Source organism: Phalacrocorax aristotelis, chromosome 8 (genome assembly GCF_949628215.1).
Source record: "Phalacrocorax aristotelis chromosome 8, bGulAri2.1, whole genome shotgun sequence".
NCBI classification, from domain to species: domain Eukaryota; kingdom Metazoa; phylum Chordata; class Aves; order Suliformes; family Phalacrocoracidae; genus Phalacrocorax; species Phalacrocorax aristotelis.
Window position 1 is genome coordinate 30,838,558 of NC_134283.1, and position 22,377 is coordinate 30,860,934.

The 22,377-nt window shown below is 41.9% G+C and overlaps 1 protein-coding gene across 3 annotated transcripts; it reads left to right on the forward strand.

Moving 5' to 3' along the window:
- Positions 1 to 90: 90 nt before the first annotated feature.
- GABRP (gamma-aminobutyric acid type A receptor subunit pi) lies at positions 91 to 22,070 on the forward strand. Of its 3 annotated transcripts, none has more exons than XM_075102204.1 (10): positions 91 to 545; positions 6,882 to 6,971; positions 8,371 to 8,483; positions 10,779 to 10,846; positions 12,866 to 13,083; positions 13,965 to 14,047; positions 16,650 to 16,787; positions 18,086 to 18,238; positions 18,791 to 18,984; positions 19,944 to 22,070. In XM_075102204.1, exons 2-10 carry the CDS (start codon positions 6,916 to 6,918, stop codon positions 20,256 to 20,258), a joined length of 1,338 nt encoding a protein of 445 aa, XP_074958305.1. In that variant the 5' UTR covers positions 91 to 545; positions 6,882 to 6,915; the 3' UTR covers positions 20,259 to 22,070. The 3 variants fall into 3 exon arrangements, with proteins under 3 accessions (XP_074958305.1, XP_074958304.1, XP_074958306.1); XM_075102203.1 differs by having other exon boundaries at positions 141 to 358; XM_075102205.1 differs by lacking the exon at positions 91 to 545 and having other exon boundaries at positions 8,371 to 8,529.
- Positions 22,071 to 22,377: the final 307 nt, after the last annotated feature.

Sequence of the window (22,377 nt, forward strand, 5' to 3'; positions counted from 1 at the left end):
TTGTCTCAGCTGATAGGAACAAGAATAATTACGTCTCACATAAAATACCTGCACATACACAATAGAGGAGACTCAGTGAGCAGAACTGCTGAGGTGGGAGGGACCATATATATAGGGTTACAGCTACGGGGTTGGCAAGTAGAGAGCAAAAATCATAGAAAGCAACGTTGCTGGGCTTGTGAGCTGTCTGACTGTTAGAGGAGGGAAGATGAACTTCTTGCACCCAGCCCTGGATCCCTGCCTGCAGCGAGGGGCAGGTCTGCCGAGTGAATGAAACCTGAAATAATTGCCCAACATGACTGAGCACAGGCAGCTGTGAGCTCACGGATCCGCAGCCATGGGAGATTGACAATTGCAGGCAAGTTGAGATTAGAGCTAGAGTTAAGGAATCTAGTGCAGGAGAAAAAGAGCTGCCTGGAGCATGCCAAATTTCTGTATAAAAGTGTGATGATTTATAGATTTTATGTACATTGTATTTGCTTAGAGCAAATGAATTGACCAAACAGAAGCCAAACTTGACATTTTGGAGGAAGAATTTATTTCACGTAAGTAAATCTCAGAAACCTTCATTTTGATATAATTTAAGACTTTCTGTATGTATTTAAAGAACTCAGTCCTGCAAACTGCAGAGAGACCTGTGTACCATGCTGGGTGGGCAGATGTGAGCATAAGCTGCCACCTCCCACAAGCAGCTTAAAGGATGAGAGTTTACATCTTGAAAACATAAATGCATTACTCAGGCATGGTCTTAACATTCTTACATAAGGCCTGAATCTAATGTTATGTAGAAACCCTTCTTATATCTTGGAGTTGCTTCTGACTTTCATTGGAATAAACAAGATAGGAATCTGGCCTGCAGTTTATGGGGTGTCACATAAATAATAGGTCTGATTCCCCTCTCTTTCATACCAAAAGCAGTACTATGTATAAAGTCTATGTATATAAATGTACATGCCACTTACTTATGGTATCAGCGCATATGAAATTAGGAATGGGCTTTGTATTTTTAAGCTACCAGTGTTGGTTTGTCCCACGCAGCCTGGGACTCCTTCTGGGTAGTTGCTGATGGCCTGTGGGTGCAGGTGCAGCTCCCTGTTGCCTGCTGTAGGAGACCAGCCCGTACGTGGGGCTGGTCCCTACACAGCGCTGAAACGCAGTAAGGGTTGCCTTGAGCAAGTGTAGGTGTGTGCTATGGCCTCAGCGAGTCACCCTAGCAGTGCCTGCCATTTCTGGAATTGAGAGGTAATTTTTCATGTGATGTAATGACAGTGATGTGGATGGAGAGAATCTTATTTTTTACCCAGAGCAGAAGTTCACAAAAGTTCTTGCAGAATTTCTACAAGTACCATGAGGTCAACTGTTTAACTGCCCATGATTCCAGATAACCACTCAAGGCAAATGGAAAAATCAAAAGCAGAATGAAGCAGCTGGCGTCTCGCTGAGCATCCAGCCCTTGGCACTGGTGTCGCACCCCACCACAGCCAGCACGTGCCTTTCTGGGGCCTGGGCTCCCACAGCGTCTGCTTTGAAATGCATCTCCTGCTCTTCCAGGCCAAAAACGGGCCAATAGTGACCTCCTAGTTGTTAATGACCTTCAAGTTGTTAAACAACCTGGTTGAATTCAGATTTTCTCAAACACGGAAACAAGCAGGTCAGAAATAGCTTGAGTTCCAACCAAAACAGAAACTTTCTGAGGTTTTGCCAGAATACAAAAACATGAAAGACTTAAGTCAATATGAGACATTCCTTTCAACCCAAAATTATGTGCTTTGTTTTACCTTCTCTTCTTTAATACACTTGAAGTCTTTTCTCAATTTTTTGTTTTAGTCAGCAAATATTATAAACAAGGGATTTTTGAAGCTAAAAGATCAGAAACAATTAATTTCAGTATTACCCACCCGCTGGTACAGGCACTGCTTCCAGGTTCTCCCATCCCCTTTTCCTCCACCAGCCTCTAATATCCCTTTTTGTCCTGACCAGCCGAGGAGTGAGCTTATGTCTCTGTTGACACATGACAGGATCCCACTAGCTTTTTAGTTCTGTAATAATGAGATTCGTTCTGTGTAAAGGGATTTTAGCGTCAAATAACTAAGGTTTTCAGTAAGAGTAGCTTGCATAAAAATATTGCACAGAAGCGTTTCCCTGTAGTTAACTCCATTCTCTTCCTTGCAGTTGCTTCAGATTTTCTCCTGGCCTGACAAAATAGGTTTTCAACATTCAAAAATTAAAAAGAAAGCAATTGAATTGGGGGGAGGGGGGAGAACAAGCTTTGAAGTTTAAAAAAATTATTTCACATTAAAGTTTACAGTTGAGGAAATTGAGAGGCAAATAATTTTAGATCAACTGAAAATGAAAGCCTTTAATGATTTGTTTGGTCAGTAAGTTAAAATTTGAACAGCTCTCAACATAAATCATCAAAATACCTGACTCTCACAGCAGCTGTCACGCCATGAACCTTTCCTTACAAAAGCCCCTGCCCATGCACATCCCCAAAGCAGTCATCTTTCAAGATCAGGCAACTGCTCACAGTTCAGGCTGGGCAGAAGAAAAAAGAAGCATTAAAAAAGGGAAGACAGATTATATCTCTCTTAAATCACTCAACACCTCTTCTAGATAAACCAATATATAGACCTTGAAGTGATATTTTGGCAAAGCCATCGAAGTCTGATCCCAGGGTGTGTGATGCTTTTTGCCTCTTTCACAATTTTGTAACTTTATTTGCCAGCTATTGCATTCATGTCAGTGGCCAAAGAAAGCTCCGCACAGAATGGTGCAGCAAAGGGTCAGTCGTGAAGCTGGAAACTCCTGGTGATGGTATAGTGATGTTTTCTCCTGGAAAGTTATTCCTCAGGAGCGAATACAGGGAGCAACAGCAGAGTCTCTGTTTCTGTCCACTCTCTCTCTGTAGCACCATTCCTGTGTGCTGGTCGTGTTGACCATGAATGAGCAACACACCTGGGCCTGGGCAGAGAAAAGGTTGTGAAACTGCTGCAAGGGCTGCGCTGGTCCTCCAGCAGAGCCAAGCCACGGCAAAGCCAAACAATCCACATCTCTCCTTGTCTGAGATGAAAATAAGTGTCCTCAAGTGATGTCCACCAAACCCTGGCCTGGGAATCAGGGCACTTGTGAAAATGCCCCAGTGAAAATGGCTGCATAAAATTTTCAGATATGGACTCACTTGCGTTTGGTTCAGGCAGGCTGAGGTTTCAGGTGCAAGGGAGTCCTGGGTGCTGAGGGGTCTATCCAAGGACCTGGTATGTGGGACACAGGCTGCCCTTGGACCGCTTGTGCCTAGCAGTGTTCATGAACCAGCCCTGCCCACAGCACAAGCAGCATATGGTGTTTCCTGCAGAGCTTTCACAGTGCAAAGGAAATAGAACAGACAAATTATGCCTGAGTTCATCATAAAAATCTTAACTTTATGCAATAAATAGAGGCAACACCTAAATGGGCAAACTAAATGCAATCTGCTTTAATTTCAGCATTTATTTTGTTTTCTCTTCCCCTAGCCAGGTGTTACTCTGAGATGCATGCCTGCCTGTGTGGCATGTTCTGCAGCCACAGCAATTTGGCTCTAGTAAAATCTGACCTTGTGAATTATTACCCTAAGCTTAGTAAACTGGTCATATGGGTTTGGTCCTCTGGGTGGCTTTTTAGACTCTCATAAATGCTTCTATTGCCTGGTGTTGGGATATCATCAGGCAGTAGAAAATTCGAGAATATGCTAATTTTCTGCTCTGTGCAGTGAGAGACAGACGGTGATTTCAGAGGTGAAGCAGGAGGTAATGCAGGACTGCAGTGGTTCCTGCTGGCTTCATCACAGTTTATCGCTGCTGGAGATGAAGGAGCCTGTCACTATGGGTTACCCTGGCAGTGGTGCAAAGCAGCCTGGGTACCATTTCGGGCCCCATCAGGAGACAGTGTACATCTCTGTTACCTCACACCCCATTCTCTATAAACAGAGTTATTGAAGCTGCCAGTGATTTTTCCTCCTTTTCTGTCTTCACTCTTACCACCCCTTCACAGACAGAGAATAAAGCAGAACTGGGGAAGCACAGACTGAGCTGTAGTGGAGATGCATACTGCTGTTGTTGGTTGGTGCAAAGAAGCATTCTTTCATTAAATTCTCTGGGAGCGGACACAGCCTTCCACAGAGGACTCTGGTTGGATCTATTTTACTGCAATACTTGCATCTTCATATAATTTTCACAGCCAATAGGGAGAATACAGAGCTGAGCGAGTAAGCTATTATATTCTCAAGGTTTTCATTATCTCTGAGTCTACATAATGAATGATTTCTATATAACTTTGGCGTTGGAAGCAATCTCTCCACCAGTTGTATTACTACTGCCTCCATGACTACTGCTGATCTGGTATTGCCTGTGTGGTACTTTCACTGACCATCAAAAAATGTCCAAATTAACGTGTGTTAAGGTTTGGGGTTTTTTTTCCTATTACAGTAATCTGAAACTCTTTACTGGACAGAGAAACATATTTCTGTTTCTCTTACATGCAATCTTACAATAATTTCTTCCCAGTATACTGTACCAATGAAGCTGGTAACCTCTGATGAAAGCTCTCGCACTAAAAAAGCAGAGTTGTCAGTGTATTAACTGATACACTGAGTAGTAAAGAAATGCTTTGGATATATTCTGCTCTGGGTACTGGTATCACCTTTTTCTTGCCCACAAGTACTTTGATATGCCTAGTTTCTTGCTCTGTTACTTACAGATCTCCCTTTCACTGTCTCACAGTCTTTGAAGTATTTATTATCTTCACAGCCATCCTCCGAAGGAGGAAAACAAGATTTTCCTTGTTTGGCAAAGAATTAGCAGAGTTACAGAGAAATTTAGACTGTGTAGTTCGCTCAGGTTTGTGGCAGCAGTGGCTATAAATTTATCTGAGTTAGTTTGTTTCAACTGTCTTGACTAGGAAGCGGTAGCACACATTGCAGTGCGCACTTCACTTCCGTTAACTGAAGACACAACAGGGTCCCAAGGCAGCTTTTTACCACGTAGGAGGTCGCCATTCATTAGTCAGTCATCAAAATAAATAGAATTTGGCTTGCTTTTTTCAAAATAATGTCTTCGTAACTAGGATCAGATAGAATAAAACTGTTTAGAAACTTATTCTGATGCACCAAAATGCTAGTGATCACAGCCCTTGTGTGAAACAGATGCTCATGAGTTGTTCCTCAGCTGAAGTTCATAAATTTTCACACTTTAACTAAATACTAATTTGTAGAATTATCCTTTCTTCCTAGACATTCTTCTTTAAATTATCTGGACTGATCCTTCTTCTTTCCCACCAAAATTGTGGTCTAACATTGCTGTGAGCAGGTAAATGATTCCCTTTGTAGTTCTGCATGATCACATTATAGTGAGGATCACTCAGTAACATCTGGAAACATCTGAACACCATGTTTAGTAAAAGGGCTAGAAGTGCAAAGCCTTGTTAAGCATTCAGATTTTGGACAGATATTAGAGCTTATTTTATTTTTAAAAACATCCTTTCTCCAGTGGGATGCCCTGCATTTGTGGCGCTTGAATGTTCAGGTGTTTCTCCTGGCTGTGTATGGGCAAAGATGTTCACCTTGCCTGGAATCCTACTGTCCCATGGCACCAGAGTTGTAAAACTAGCTGAGAAGGCAGAGTGTCCTCTGGGCTGTGGCAAACTACTGCAGGAAGAATCTAATGCAAGCAGAAAACTCCTGATATTTGGGTTACTATGGAACAGCCAGGTTTGAAGTTGAGGCCCTAATGGCCATGTATGATGTGAAAGGCACTGAACCTGAAGCTGGGATCTTGCTCTCACTGGTGCCAGGGGCACAGGGACTAAAGATTTGCACAGTCGTTCCTAATTTGTAACAGTATAATAAAGAGGAAGACTTGTATCCAAGAATGTTGTTATCTTGCCAGTATCTGTAGGAAAACTCTGACACATGGGGTACACTTCAAATAGTGTAGCGGAGCAGGTTGAGCAGTATTGTGTTTCCAGCTCAAACTAATGACAGCTGAGAAAAGATCTCCCCTTGGCAGCTGTGGCAGTCATACTCACCAGCCCATCCTGCAGCAGCTTGCTGTGGCAACGCACATCAGGTGTGTGGCAGAGCACCATCCATCCACTCAAAAAAAGGTGTGCAACTGATGCAGCATTTCAGGCAGGGAGCAAAATTGCAGAGAAGTGCACAGTTAATAGTTGCCCATCAAGGCACCTGCTCCAAGGCCAGCACAAGCCTGTGGGAGTCTCAGGCCAGAGGCCAAGATTTGGTTCCACTCCCAGAAAAGTCAACGAAACCTATTTAAAGTGGAATGATTTCATCCTGTACTGCACGCTGAGTGACTTTTATGTTACTATTAATACCATGGGTTTATCTCAGGTACAAGCTAATGGAGCACAGAGCTGCAATATTTCTGCATAGCTGATTACTAGAGCCCTGGACTAAAAGATGCTGAATCTGTCATATGTGGGCAGGATCTCACTTGGCTTCAGAGTCTGTCTGCCTTTAGGAACTGCCTGAACATTTCCTATTTAATAAATCCCTTCCCATGGTGCCATTCTCAACAGCAGCTAATCACCATCCCATGCTGAAAGATGAAAAGCCCTATCTAAAAACAAAGTGGCAGCTAAAATCTGGTGATGCTGTCAAGGACTTCAGGACCTCAGTTGTTGCTAGTGTCTTTTATGTGGAAAGTGTTAGGATAGCACGGTTCTGAAAATGACACAAGCTAGAAAAAAGGGCAGGAGCCACTATGTGTTGGGAGTGATAAACATCCCACAGTGTGTGGTTCTGACTATGCAGGGTTTATTTTCCCTGTCCCCTTCCCTTAAAATATTTTTTCTTAAACCACAAAACTTTGCCTTTCTTTTCTGCTTCACAGACAAGCAAAGCAAACACAGAAATAATCTCCAGAGATGTTTTGCAAATATTTTTGCTTCTTCAGTTGCTGTCTTTTCCTTCCAACCCAAAGGTAAGCAGAGTGTTTGTTTTGGTTTACAGGGCACATCTGCATTAAGTTTCATATAAATAACGTGGGTCAAAAGGAAACTATGCTTCCAATTATCGAGCCCATCCAAAGAAAGCTGGGTGCAGTGAGGGATGTGGCACAGAAGACAGCAATCTGTATAGGTCCCCAAAACACAGTATGTACATGAACAGCGTAACCCCTTATTTCCTGCTCAGGACCAGAATAGTTTGCAGTTTTTGCTGGAAATGTCCCCTACAGGACTCCCAACTGTGTTATTACCATCCCTGGAACTACAAGTCCTAAATTTCTTGAATGATTTTTGTTTATACTGTGCACTAACTGGTTCGGTTCTGCTGTAAGGCCCTTTTTGGTCTAAAACCTGCAGCAAAGCTCCAAGGACCACTAACCCAGCTTTAAAGGGGACAAAAGAAAAAAAATCATCAGAGCTTTGAGTAACTACGTTGCTAAGCTTCTTACTCCATAGACCAGTGGTCCTGAGGCTCTGGGGAGAGGCAGAGGCACTGCCTTCCACCTCCTTCAGCCCTTCACAAAGCAGTGACAAACTCTTTAACAATTTACTCATTTAAATTTTCATCAAGTGAGCACCCGACCACACAGGGACACTGCACCATAAAACTTACCTTTTACAGTCCAAAACCCCTCTCCTTCTAGTTGTCTATATGACGGTACAGATCTGTAAGCCTCATAATGTCAGGTACTAGCTTTATTGTCCATCCACAAAACATTAATTTTGACATTGTAAATTAGAGTTGAATCCTCTGTATGTACAGCAGCTAAGGGTGATTCAGCCTGCAAAGATTTGTTGGTGTCTGTGAAGTACTCAGTGCTTTACCTTTCCCCTTGCAGTGTACTCAGAGGTTTTATCCTGCCAGTACTGTAGGGACACTGCCTGACACTAACAAAAGAGGATGAAAACTTCTTAAGGGGACTAGTAATTAGGGAGGAGGTGCTGTTGGTCAGTAAGATTTGTCTCAGGCTGTCATAAGCAGGAGGAAAAATAAATGTGTGTTCCTTATATAGACTCTATGAGGATGAGTGGGAAGGGGGAGATTGCAGGTTATTATTAAGACTTGTGATATACAGACCTTGCTTGATTTGTCTGGAACATTTTAAGAACATCCTTAAGTTACCATGTGTGCAAACCTATAGCTCTCAGCTGAGGTTGTTTGCTGTTTTCCCACCTCTTCAAGGTGCCAATTATTCAGCCAAGATAAACAACGTGAGCAAGTGCTTGTGATTTCAATGATCTCCCTATTTGTAATAAGCATTTTATGCAGTTTGTTTGCTTGTTTGAGCACAAGCTGGAAACACTGCTGCAGCTGTAGAGCAGATATGCCCAGCATGCCTGGCCGCAAGTAACAGTATGTATTTATGTCCCTAGGAGGTGCTCCCTGGGTCACACATCTGACTTGCATGGCAGTGACACAACATCCCTCCCTGGATTTAAGAACCTCACCATGGGATACAACAAATACCTCAGGCCCTATTTTGGTGGTATGTTGGCTGCATACATTTGACCATTTGAAGAACAGTCTATAAGGTTTGTGGGGAGGGGAGAGCATGCTTTAAGCTTTCTTTAGGATGCCCCAGTTCAAAAGGTTTTGTTCCTTTTAAATTAGCTAGTAGCCAGGGCTGCCCTCCTTTCTGTGTATCTACTGTTGCCTTGAATAGATTGTGCATGCACGTGTGGGACATGAGAACATGTCTGTCTATGAGGTTAAGAATAGGGAATTTCTAAACTTCAATACTGCTGCAAAAGACCTGTCAGAGTAACTAAATTCTGCTCTAATTGTACATGTTTTTGTTTAGAATCTGACCCTTGTGATTTTCTGTTTTATTTTTGTTCATGTCTATCTATTTAGTAGATTGTGGCTATAGAGGAATAAAGCTGTTCTTGCCAGAAATGCTGATTTTTGACACATGCTTTCACTTCACACTGAGACACAAACTAAACCTGCTTTAAACCCTCACAAAACTCTACGGAGCAGGGAGCACCTGAAGGACAGTCAAGTATTTAGAAACTTACCTGAGACTGTAGTCCAATTTGGGTGTCAGGTCTCCCACCCTTGCAGAGGAAAGGGTTTCTCAGAATGACATTCAGCACCTGAAAAATGTCAATGAAAGTTTAAAAACAGCTATGAAAATTTTTATCAATTTTGCTTTTCTGCCAGAACCCATTAATGAAACTATGCTCAACAGAAAAATTTCCCACCAGCTTTCACCAGGACTTGGATGTTTCCCACTGTAGCTCCTGTAGACTGACCTTCTGCTACTGCCAGCTTTGAGCTGCTTCTTTTTTCTGACCATTTCTTTCCCAGATTTCTGGGACAATACAGAATTTACCAGCTTGTTATGCCTAGAATGTCAGATCTCTTGCAGGAACAGAAAAGCTCTTTTAGATCCCATCACATCAGTGAACAGATGCTTCTGAATTATGTAAGGGAGATTAACTGCATCTACACTAGCCTACACCTACCACAGCAATAAATGTTAAATGAAAATGGTCAGGACACTAGTTTGACTTCCGCCAGAGGCTGTGGGGTCCTCACAGATCTACCCCCTGGTCATTAGTTTAAGCGGGCTTCAAGCGTCCAAATATCTAAAAAGAAGATGGAAGACATGAATGACAGCTACTTTGGTAGTTGGATTTGATGATCTTAGAGGTCTTTTCCAACCTTAATGATTCCATGATTCTACTTCAAAAAAATATACATATTTTGCAAATGAGATATATTTTGGAACAGTTTAAAACAATTAAACAAAAACAAACAAAAAACCCCACTCAAAATGAAAACCATGTGGAAGGAGACTTAGAAACTGTGTCCCTTGCACTGTGTGATTTAGTTGATGAAAAGGAGTTTCATCAACTCCCACGAGGAAAGGCATTGCTGTGCTGTCACCTAGGCAGAGAGGGCTGTGTTGGAAAGCACCAAGCCCTACTCAGAGCCCCAAATTCAGACTGGGGATTAGCCAAGCCAGGCACAGCCTAAGGGAAAGCTTGTGTCTTTCTGCTGCTACAACAGTTCCACTCCTCAAAGCCAGCTGTTGATTCCGCGGCAGGACGTGGTGGGCCCTCGCCAGCCCCCAGCTCTGACATTTACTGGGGAGGAGCTGCCCTCTTGTGGTAGATTTTAAGAGCGAGTGTCACAAAATGGGGGACTACCAAGACTCAGGACTTGAATGCTGAAAATTTGTTTGAAAATAGAACAGTAATATAATAAATAAAAAGAGGCAAACGTTGTTGCGCTTCTGGTTTGTTACCTGGCGCATGGACTCAGGAACCACTGAATTACTCTGCCTCTTAGTTTTTCCTCCCTGAGAAACAGGGATGCCAATTGCTAGCTTCATGTGGAAAGTCCTCAGAGATCTGTGTGTGAGAACTACTTTGTATAAAGGTCACTGTTCTTTCCACTGTGCAGGTGTTGTGGCCAGGGTGACAAGGGATAAACTGGCCCTGGCTGCTTGCCCTCAGCAAATGCCACTGAAATGTTGCTTACCCAAACTGCTGATCTTCATAGCTAGTGCTGATGGATATTTGCTCTCTGCTACCATCACCAAATACAAAACTCCAGCTCCCTAACAGTGAAAACTTTATTTTAGATCATGACGTTATTTGTGAGCCTAATGCTCTGAAACTGTGTCTGACCCTTTGGGCTTCTGCAGTTTCAGAGAGAGTTGTGTGCATGAGACACTGCAAGCAGTGCCCATGCTGCACAGCATCCTGAACAGTTTTGTTGTGCCTTTCACTCTTCCTTTTCTCTCTGCTTAAGCTTTTCTTTCCCTCCACAGGAGAACCTGTTCAAATTGCAATGAGTCTGGACATTGCAAGTATTTCCAGTATATCCGAGAGCGATATGGTAAGTGAAAGAACTTTTATAAGAGATAAGAGTAGGATCTGCCCGAGAGACTTGTCATTCCTGGGTGTTCAGCACAGAAACTAACTGTCATATTCAAGCTGCTTTGCTTTTCTGTGTCTGTTGACTACTTTCAGAGGTGTGATGAGAACAGGGCTCATTTAATACTGCAAACTATGTAGCTGCCATGGTAATGTTGGCTTGTAAGTAAATAGCGATGGCTCCAAAGGTCCTACTGATCAAAAACTCAGCACCTCCTGGAAATCAGGCCCCTTTGAAATGGAAAAAATCAGTCCTGTGTGGTACTGAGTGTGCTGGCACTGACTGAAGGCATGCAGATAGGGTTTCTTCCCAAGACGGAGAAATGAGGTTTTGAGCTGCAACACAGTTGGAGGCTCAAAGGGCTGGTCATCTGAATTAAAAAAAAAAAAAACAACCACACACACACAAAAAAAACCCCAAACTGTTTTTTTCAAATATTTAGAGAACATCTTCCCACCACTGACAAGTCTGGTTCCCTCCACTTCTGATAACAGCTGGATTTCAAACACTGATCACTGAAAAATGCTGTTTCAGGCTGACCAGAACTATGAGCAGCTTGGGTAAATTCAGCAAATAGTTTCAGTCCAAACAGTCAGAAGTTTAGTCAGGAACAATTTCAACACTTAATTTCACCATTTTCAAGACCACTGCTGACTTTTTATTTTTCCTCTTCCTTCCCCCACCTCAAATTAAACACGTTCATGAAATAAAATATTGTAACTTTGATAAAGCTCTTCATTTTGGGGAAGGAGCAGAACCAATAAAATCAATTCTTCACATACTTCTAACTTAATTAAAGGGCTTTGTAAAATAGCTCCTGTTCTGGAGTTTTTCTTCTTGATGGTCCAGCTAAATTGCTTCGACCACATGGAAAACATTGCAGAGGCTTACTCTGTGCCCTGATAAAAGCTGGAAATCAATTAGGATTCTTCACTTTTGTCACTATTATAATTCACTGTATCGAAAGCCATAACAGCGCAGTGTTTGACATGATTTTTTTTGACGCAGGCTGAGAGTAAAATTTTAAAAGTTGCAAAAGCTAATGCTGACACCCAGTACTTACACCTTTTTTCTTAAAGCATTTAAAGATTATAGATGGAATGAAACAGAACTGCTTCATCCTCCACAGACAGGCAGCATATCTGTGGTAAAACATAGCAACTCCATGCTGTTAACACAATTGCCAGATTCAGTCTGTCTGTGACAGAGATATTTTGAAAATAAAAGGCATTACTTGGTTGTATTTATTCCTCTATAGGGAAGGAAGTGAAATAGTACAACATTGCCCTGTGCTGTCCAGAAGGCTCAGTAAAGATTTCTCTTCAGAGCTGCGTACTCCTTATGCTTTTCTGATGGGGCACGGTGAAAATACTCCAGTCACTGCAAGTAGATTTTGGCAGCCTAAACTCAAGTTAATCCTAGTGTCCTTAGATTCAAAACTCCTATTTAAAAAGATGCTACAAGTTTCACTTTTTAATTTGTTTGGGGTTTTCTTTTAAGACCTCAGTGAAGCAACAGGTTGGATTTGCTTACCTTTTTCTCTAAAGTACCAATGTCTCTTTCACGATAACATTTATAGTACGTGTGTCATTTTCCAACTCTAGACTATGACTGCTTTTTAATGTCAGTGACTTGCACAGTGGCCTCATGTGTGCACTTCCCATATATTTTCTTACCTGCAAATGTACACAAAAATATCAATTACAATAACTGCTCATATAAAAAAAAAAGTACTGTGAGTATAATCTTTAGTCCTCAAACACTTCACCTTAGAGTGTAAGTATATGAGAAATGTGATAGAGTAAATAAAACTATGATGAACATCTAAGACATTTACTGCATGCATCTGAAGCTGAGCTTCAACAGGTTGAACAAATGCGTGCTCTGCCTCTTGTTGCACATGGCATTCCCCCAGCTATGCCGTGTAAGCGTAACTTACACTGTAACATGCATCCTCACAGGTTTTCCTCTCTTTCTCAGGATTACACAGCTACTATATATTTGCGGCAGCGCTGGACAGACCCCCGGTTGGTCTTCCATGGCAACAAGAGCTTCACACTAGATGCTCGTCTAGTGGAATTGCTCTGGGTACCAGACACATACATTGTGGAGTCAAAAAGGTCTTTCCTGCACGATGTCACTGTGGGGAACCGCCTAATAAGATTGTTCTCTAATGGCACTATCTTGTATGCCTTAAGGTAAACCAACCTTTGACTTTGCTGCTGCTGGTTCAGAACAGATTTCCAGAATTATGCTGAAATGAAGCAGACACCAGCTGTCACAGGTAGTGAGTTTGGGGTCAACAAGCCAACAGTGATCATACTCTTCTGATCCATTACCCCCCGTTCTGGCTACCTGGAAATGCCAGTCGAGGATCAGGATTCCCCATCATGGTATGCGCTGTGTCCTGAGCACAGTGCCTGCTCAGAAAGCTCACAAGTTTAGGTGTTACCCAAGACAAGTCAAGCAGAGTCAGACGGAGGCAAAGGAGGAATGGAGAGAGGATATCATAACAGTAGAAGTTGAACAGCCAGTGGGAAACTATTTGCTTATCCAGTGTCATGTAGCCATGGTTTGTGCTTTTTAGCAAAAAGCATGTTTGTACATGTACTGCAGAAATGTGCACTGTAATTGCATTAGCAATTCATACAGTGTCATCTCCTCTCAGCTCACAGTAACTGTGTCCCAGTTACCTTAACTGCAAAGTAAAGATGCAAAGTAAGATCCATTTACCCTCCACATCAGATGATGTGTGCAGTGTAGTTACTGTACCTCAGGTGACAAGTGGTGACTTCTCAAGATGTGCAAACAGTAGCACTGGAAAAAATGTGAATCTGCACCAAATCTCCCACCACAGCAAAGCAAAATTCCTCCTTCAGTTACATTTTCATCAGTGTGGCTGCAGAGAGCATATCTTCTTAAGGAGGGTTCTCTCAGATTATATCAGTCCATTCATTTCATAGGTCACAATTATCTAAATGACAGAGCAGAGTCTTTGCCATCTAGTTTGCTATGAAAAACAGAGATATTTCATTATGTCCTTTTGTTGCAACTTTCGGAGTTCATTCTTTTCCTACAGAATCACTACTACTGTTGCTTGTAACATGGACTTATCAAAATATCCCATGGACACACAAACATGCAGACTGCAGCTAGAAAGCTGTAAGTATAACATTCTAGAAGAAACTGGCTTTATTTTAAATTTGTTTATTTATATGTAACTACACATCTTGAATATTTGCATTCATCACAGTGGCTTTCTCAGGTAGACTTTTAATCCTGCAAACACTAATGTCCAAAAGAAAACTTTGCTTCATCATTCTTCAAATGCTTGTGTTGTAATCCACAGTTTAGAGCATTCCTGTCACTGTGCAATTTCTATAAAAAGAGTGGTAATAAATAATATTTTTATTAAAGTGTAGAGAGTTCAATTTTGCACAGAAAGGATGAAGTAATAATGGCTGATTTTCCAAATTCGGTCCCTGTTGCACACACAGCTCCTTCAAAACTAACTTGTGGGGTAAGTGCATAGGGTGGAGTACAGCAAGGAACAACTTTTCACATTTTTAGCTATCTACCACCTGTTGCACCTCCCAAACCTCCACTGTAATAAGATGGTGTTACTAGAATATGAGTTGAACGTGCCTCTCAAACTCATGAACTGAAACTAAGGCCCAGCCCAACTTTGTGGCATTTGCTTCTCCACGAGGGCCGCCTCTTACAGTGATGCAGATGATAGGACCCTCGTCAACAGGAGGGGTCTCAGCCTTGGAAGTCTCAAGAAAAGGAATAATCAGTGAGTTCTGCTTTCAGTTAAATTAAAAACTCATCCATGGCAAAGCTGGCTGGGAAAGACTCCAGAAAAATTTAGGACACTACAGGGCTTTTCCCCAGGAGCTCAGCAACAGCAGTGCTGTTGTTCTCTATCTGTCTGTGAAGCTCCACAACAAGCAAGCAACCATCTCCCACTCCAAGTCACAATAAGGAACATCAAAAATCTCAATACTGAAAAGACCAGATTTTAACTTCTGGGGTTGCAGCGCGAAGCACCTAGGGAAGCACGTATTATTTGCACATTAAAATCATATTACTTCACCGTGGTTAACTTTATTACAAAGAATAGCTCCTGAAATGATAATGATTGGCCTCTTCTGCTAAAGCATAGCTTGTTTGGGCCTGTTTTACAAGTGATTGTGTCCTACATCATGCTCAGTTGCTCTGTAATTCCAATGAAATTACATGCACATTGCTCACTGGAGATTTCATTAGGATAAGTGCCCAGAAATAATGCTATTTAAATATACACCAGACGAATTAACAACAATCTATCATTTATTATAAAATTTTCCTGAGTAACCACAATTTATAAAACTGCTTAGAAACTTTGAAAAGTCACATGCTTAGGATTCTACGCAGGGATTCATACCCTGGACACCTAATTTAGGAGTTCATCACACTCAAGCTCTGGTAATTTGTGTCTAATAAGAAAACGCAATTAGATAAAAAACAGTTGCAACTACATCTTATTTCTTCTATCACGACGAACAGGGTACTATCAGAATCAAAGCATTCCTACTCATTTTCTCAAAGAAGGGCACTTAATAAAAGAATCAAATTAGTGAGATTGATAGGCTTGTTTCCTAAATTAAGTGAAATTTTTGAAGTGAATGGCAGGCACCTTTATCCCTCAAACTGAGGTGTCCTTCAGTCCAACCTTAGGTCATGTTATGCCTTCATTTACATTCCTGGAGGCAATTACTCGGCCAGCATATATGGAGTTTACTGATAACTTCTTGAATTGTTGATCTCGTCTCATCATCTCATCTCATCACCACCACCCAGAGAGGTGGTGGAGTCACCATCCCTGGAGGTGTTAAAAAAAACGTGTAGACGTGGCAACTCAGAGCATGGTTTAGGATGCATGGTGGTGGTGTGTTGATGGGTGGACTTGATGATCCTAGAAGTCTTTTCCAACCTTAATAATTCTTTGATTCTATGATTCTATCTGTCCTACTGTTTTGAGGCAGGAATTCAGTGTTACCTAAATGTCGGATGCATTTATTTGTCCTCAATAACTTAAAGCCTTTGGGATAGGAGGAATGATTTGTAGAAAAAGCTGCTTTTATTAGCAAGTTTTCTGGACAACACATACCCAGTCAGAAGAGCCTGGTTCATAACCACATAGCCGTCTCAGCTCCAGTTTGCTACTTGCAACTTAAACAAGAGTTAGTTGACTAACTGAAAATGCCTTTTCTGGTATTTTTAAGCACTTGAATAGACAATTCAGTGAAATGTGCTTCTGCTATGTGGTAAGGGGCTCAATGGGATCTGTGTTCTCTTTTCTTAACCACTGCATTTCTCCTGCTCTCCTCTCATGACTGAAGAGACTATGTTTGAGTGTTGATTGCTGCAGTAGTTTTATCCTGCTACATGTAATCAAACTGCGGATGACAGGAATATATAATCTGTTTAAAATGGTAATGTATTTTAAAACAGAAATACCCCATGTTCTCGGCAGCCTTGCACGTTATGCATCACTCACAGTGGCATGTGTTCTGTTGAAATCTGGACCAGCAGACTGAAAGTACAGCAGTGAAGGAACAGCCAATGTCCACCCATACTCTGACACAATTAAGAGAGTCTTTGTCCAGCCTAAAATGCCTGGATCATGTTTCTGTGCCCACATCCCAGGAGACAGGGCAGGGCAATAGCTGGGCTTTTATTGGCTAAACCACAGTAATATGGTTTTTTATGTTCTTCTTAGGGGGATATGATGAAAATGATGTCATCTTCATGTGGTTGAGAGGAAATGACTCTGTCCATGGCATAGAAAAGTTGCGGCTCTCTCAGTACACAGTGGAACGTTACTATACCCTGGTCTCAAAGTCACAGCAGGAAACAGGTAAACTGGTGAATGGAAAAACAAGAAAAGCTCTCAAGTATTTCCCCTCCCACCTCCCTTCCCTTCTACAGGCCAGTATTTTTTGACTCAAGCCTGAACGAGCAAAGTCTTTAGCAAATCTTAATCTTACCAAAAGAGATGGACAGAAAGATGGTGAAATCCAATTAGTTGTAATCAGGATATTCTGTAAGACAGAAATCGACAGAAAGATGGGGTTTTATTACACTGTATTCACTTGATGGATTTTCAATTTTTTTTATTTTTTAATTCTCCACTTCTTTCCTTCTCCATATATACCTGAAGAAATTCTCCCTTCCTCCCAGGTGTGCTGACTACAAACACTGCAGAGAGCCATGTTTACAGTAACTGAGAGCAAAATTAACTTTTAAAATATACTTTTGTTTGTAAATTAGAATTCTCTCATGATGGAATAAGATCCCTTTGTACATCAGAATTCAATGTCTTTTTCATTATCAGTATAAATACTCTTCTCTCCAATCACAGACACTATGAAAGGGAGCAAAACTTCCTTAGAACGACCAGGTTTTAAAAATAACAATGTTTTGTTGTTTACTGTAGTGTACCCAGCCCATGAACAACATAGGTTTTGTTTCTGTGTTTCAAAGGGAACTATTGTTTAAACAGAAGAAATAGCTCCTGAAAATACTAGCAATCCAGCCCCAGAACCCTTATGTCAGTATTACGACAAACTGATTTTAAAAAGTTGACTGAATTTTTTCTGAGCACAAAAAGACACAGTTACCAAAGATCACAAATTACTAATGAATATAGGGGTCTAATTCCCTGTGATGATAAGATATTGGGATGCTCTGGGACGTGAGCCAGAGCCCACTGAAACCGAGAGAAAAACCTTTTGTTTATTTCTCAGCCGTCAGACAAGACTGAACTTGGCAACACCCCTTCAAAGCAGTTATTGGGAAAAACATGCCGTGCTGAGTATGAGCGAATAGGTGATAGCATCAGCCCTTCTCTACTCTGAGTTAAGACACTGGTATAAAATGTGGATTAAGTTAAGCAGCCCCTTTGCAAGCCACACATAGTTTTAGATGTCTCTTGTCCAGCAGTGCAGTGCGTATGTGTCCTCTAATCTAGGATATGTTAGATAAGTAAGACCTCTGAGGCAAGATGTCAACTTGTATAAGTAATGCATCTCCCACAATTTCACTGCAGCTCTGCCGATGTAAATCAGCTGGAGGGCTGGTGCTGGGCTGTCACAATTGCAGTTCAAGTGTCCTTGGGAATCTCATGTTCACTGAGTTCCTTCCTTCTGTGAACAGGCAGTTACCCACGACTGATATTGCAGTTTGAGCTGAGAAGAAATGTCCTTTACTTCATTTTGGAGACCTATGTGCCCTCCACTCTGCTCGTCATGTTGTCCTGGGTTTCTTTTTGGATCACACTGGATTCAGTGCCTGCAAGAACCTGCATTGGTGAGTTATTGCCTGAGAAAGGGAGAAGATTTAAGCAGGCAGGGGAGCCTCTGAGGCCTGGATAGATGGTAGTTTTCTTGAGCTCTCTGCTCTGTGATAAATGGTCTGCTCACATTCTGCTTCTACTTGTGGCAGAGTTCGGTTAGCAGTATGAAGCATGGATGGTACACTGTGGCAGGCACACTTGCCCACCTGCAGAGCTGTGTATGGCCAAGGCTTATGGTAGATTCACAGCCGAGAGTGTAGAGGACAGAGCACATGTTCTTTGTGATGTGCTTTGGAGTGGGCAGCAGGGGCAGGTGCGATTTTTCTACCAAAACCAAGAAAAATAAGAGTCAAGTGCCTATTGGAGCCATGTTGTCAAAGGCAGGGAGAGCCTCTGTGAAGTTAGCAGATAGCACTACAAAATCATTTCAGTTGATGGATGACCTGGATTTAGTAAGAAGTGGTATGTTCTATCTGGCTAGCAATAGAGTGACAACATGTGAAGAAGAATAGGCCTAGCCTTTTCCAAAGTGTCCACAAGAGGTCTTTCCTTTTCTGCTTTCCAAGGAGTAACAACGGTGCTTTCCATGACAACTCTGATGATTGGCTCACGAAGTTCACTTTCGAAAACCAACTGTTTCATTAAGGCCATCGACGTTTACCTTGGCATCTGCTTCAGCTTCATATTTGGTGCCCTTGTGGAATATGCAGTGGCTCACTACAGCTCATCACAAAAGTGTGCAGCTAAAGCACCTCAAGAGGTAAAGCCTGATCTACCTTAATAAACCTAGTTACCTTGGATCAACAATAATTAGTCCTCCGTTAACTGAATAAGACAAATGGTCTCCCTGTTATGGATACAGTAACAATTGCTTCTCCTAACTGTCACTAAATTAATTTTTGTGTGCAACGAATGCATGAATAGCACTAGACTGCTGTGCCCCTGACATAGACTTCTGCATACCAGCTGAAAGAGCAGCAGCTTTAGCTGACAGTCATGTTAGATTCTTAGGACCACATACAGGAAGGTACTTTGGCCTACCACTAGAATCAGGTCTGTAGCCCTGAGCTGACCTCATGTTAGAGCGTGATGCACCTCTGAGCCTTTCAAGATGCAGCCAAAGAAGAGCCAGTGTAACTCTGATTAGAACACTGATCTGGAAGGTAGTTTCTTCTACCAGAGGAAAGCTGAACTCTTCTTCCTCCCTTCCCAGAAGACAGTACCAAACATCAGCCCCGCAGCGTTCTGTGGGGGATGCGAGAGAGAGTGAATTGTCCAAAGTGCTCTGCTTTAGTGCAAGAAATTAAATAGTCAAGTATGATTATAGTCCAGCGGTCATTGAGGGTCCAAATCCTGTCAGAGGGAAAAGAGATTTCCCACCCTGATGCTGAGTTCTCCAGCCATTAAGTTATTGTGTAGATGTGAAGAGGTAGACGTCTTGTAGGAGATGGATGTTGGGTTGCTCAGTGACAGAGTGAGACTTGCTCAGAGATCTCAAAACACCTCTAGAAATACAGTGCTGGAAACACAGGCATTTCGGGGACTTCAGGCACTCCTAAAAATGCGCAGCAGCTGAAAGGCATGTTTGAACAATGGGATGAACATATATGAAGCTGTGCTCTTTTCTCTTTATCCTTACAGTCTCCTTTTTCATTACAGCACTTATTCTCTGCAGGAGAAGACAAACCCTAAAACTAACTTTACACTCTTGTTTCCTAGAGGCCTCCAAATGAACTCACTAAAGAAATGGAGGAAGTCAATATCACTAACATCCTTAACAGCTCCATTGCCAGCTATAAACGGAAAATCAGCTTTACAAGCATTGAGATTTCCAGTGATAATGTTAACTGCGGTGACTTGACCATGAAAACTCATGAGAAAATCAAATGTGTCTTGAGAAACAAAATGCACAGGATTATTGGTTATTTCACAATTCAGAACCCCAGCAATGTAGACCACTACTCCAAGTTGCTTTTCCCTTTGTTTTTCATGCTGGTCAATGTGTTTTATTGGGCTTATTACCTATATTTTTAGTAGAAATTATTTGCTTAATTCTCCTGCTTCAGCAGGAGTGGAATCTTGCCCATGGGCATCTAGGTATCTAACCTCAGTGCATCCAACATGGACAAAACACTCTGTTGTGTTTCCTGAGGTACAGAGCAGACAACTGTGTGGGGTGTACAAGATGATGCAAAGGGTGCTTCAGCATTAGCAACATTGACTCTGGACAACTGCTTGTTCAGCTGAGAGGCTATGCTGGGCTCTTGCGCTCATATCTGCTTTTCATTCCAGCATCCAGCTTCTCACCTGGCCGGAGATGCATGCGTAGGACTGCATGTGGCAGGCCACAGAGCACTACATGTGGCAAAATTTTCTTGGTACTCTGAAGCAGGTTGGAACCTTCTAGTTTAGATCTCCACGAGGATGTAGGATTATAGCTGTTATTCTTTGTTTGCCAGAGATAACAGTAGCAGAGGGACTGTGATTGCTGTCTCAATAGCTCCTCTGTTCAAGTAAGAGAACCCGAAGGCAGCAGTGTGCTGTGCACAGATGAACGGCTCCCGTGCATGGTGCCTCCTTGCCCTGGGGCTGATGTGGTACCAGACCAGTGATTTCGGTGCTGCTGGCATCAGTGAAGTGGTATGCCTCATTGCTTTTAATACGTGTCAGACTCACTGAGGTAATCCTCACTTGCTGAAGTTATCCATCCCTGAGACAGATGGAGGGTTTTTTATTTGTAGAACTGAATTTTTTCAGAGATTTGGGAACACGAAATATAGGCAGCAGAATTGTTTTGTAACCCATCTCTTATACTCTTCCTGTTGTGCTGCCATTGAGCAGACTCTACCACCTCCCGTGTCTTCCTTACAAATTATTTTTCATCCTGGACAGTGCCTCCTTCAGCTTTAACTACTATAAGCAGCTCTCGTTCCTTTCCAGCTATATGCAAGAGTGGCCAATTTGTCATCGCCTCTTTTATGTGGCTGTGCAGCTGTGGCAAGCCAGAAGTGCTGCTGAGTGAAAAACCCATGTGTGGGCTGAGATACAATGACCTCTATCAGCCTTTCATTCTCTATTTTAGGCTGAAACAGTGTTATGTTTCTGCAGAAACTCAGATTCTAAGTGGGCTCTGGAAACTGCCAGTCAGCCTTGTTTATCCTGCAATCAGCAGGACTGAGAGCTTTTTTTAAAAAAATAAATTAAATATGTGGCACGCATACACTTATGTTTGCAAACCAAATGCCATTTGGTACTATGCAGCTTAAGGCTACTGGAAGTCTTTATTTCCTGATTTCAAAATGAACGCTTTATGGCAGATTTCCCCCACACACCACCCGCCTTTTTGATCTATGCGACTTTCATAACTTTGAGGGCGTAATCCTGCAGTTATGTAGGCAAAACTGTAATTGCCTGCAGCGGCTACTATTCAGTAGGAGTTTTGGCTGAGTGAGCCCTTTCAGCATGTAGCTTATATTACAGTCTCATGCATGCAGTGTTTGCTTAGCAGAAGAGTCTCTTAATGAGGGTTCCTGCACAAGGTGGGCAAATCATGCAAAACTATAGATTTTTACTTTAATAACTCTTTATCGAACCACTTCACCACACTATATTGTGAAGGATCTAAACCATATGTTCATAAATCACAGTTTTTACAAAGAGCAGCATAAGAAGACAAAGGGGAACAGACTGACAATGGCAAGTGAATAAACAGAAACTCCAATAATGAAATGTTGGCTTGTATATACTGGCATTTAAAGTCCATTCCATAAAATGTAATAAAGTGCATGTTTGTGATATGAACACAAACCCCCAGAGAGGTCCCCTATTAAAAAAATCATTACCTTCTTTCTGTGTCAATTTCTTTCTTTAAAATCCAACTAAAATGCCCTAATATGTTCTACACTGGCTGCCAAATGTTAACGTTAACAAAAGGAATTTCTTTGTATGTTACAGTAGACTGCCACTCTCAAGGCTTGCTTTCATTAGATGCAGCTTTCATTACAACTTTGCTGCTAGGTTATACCTCTGTGCAGCAAAATTTTTTTTATTGACCCGGCCTAGCGAACAGCATGTTGACTTGAAAAGCGTCAGCTGTGTCTATTCAAATTTATTGTCCATTTCAGTAACATCAGGAAGGAAGGGAGGGATAGAA

Coding starts and splice junctions, on each gene's coding strand:
- GABRP (XM_075102204.1), top strand. CDS start 6,916: ATGTTTTGCAAATATTTTTGCTTCTTCAGTTGCTGTCTTTTCCTTCCA. Junction 6,972..8,370: donor CTTTTCCTTCCAACCCAAAG/GTAAGCAGAGTG, acceptor TTATGTCCCTAG/GAGGTGCTCCCTGGGTCACA. Junction 10,847..12,865: donor GTATATCCGAGAGCGATATG/GTAAGTGAAAGA, acceptor TCTCTTTCTCAG/GATTACACAGCTACTATATA.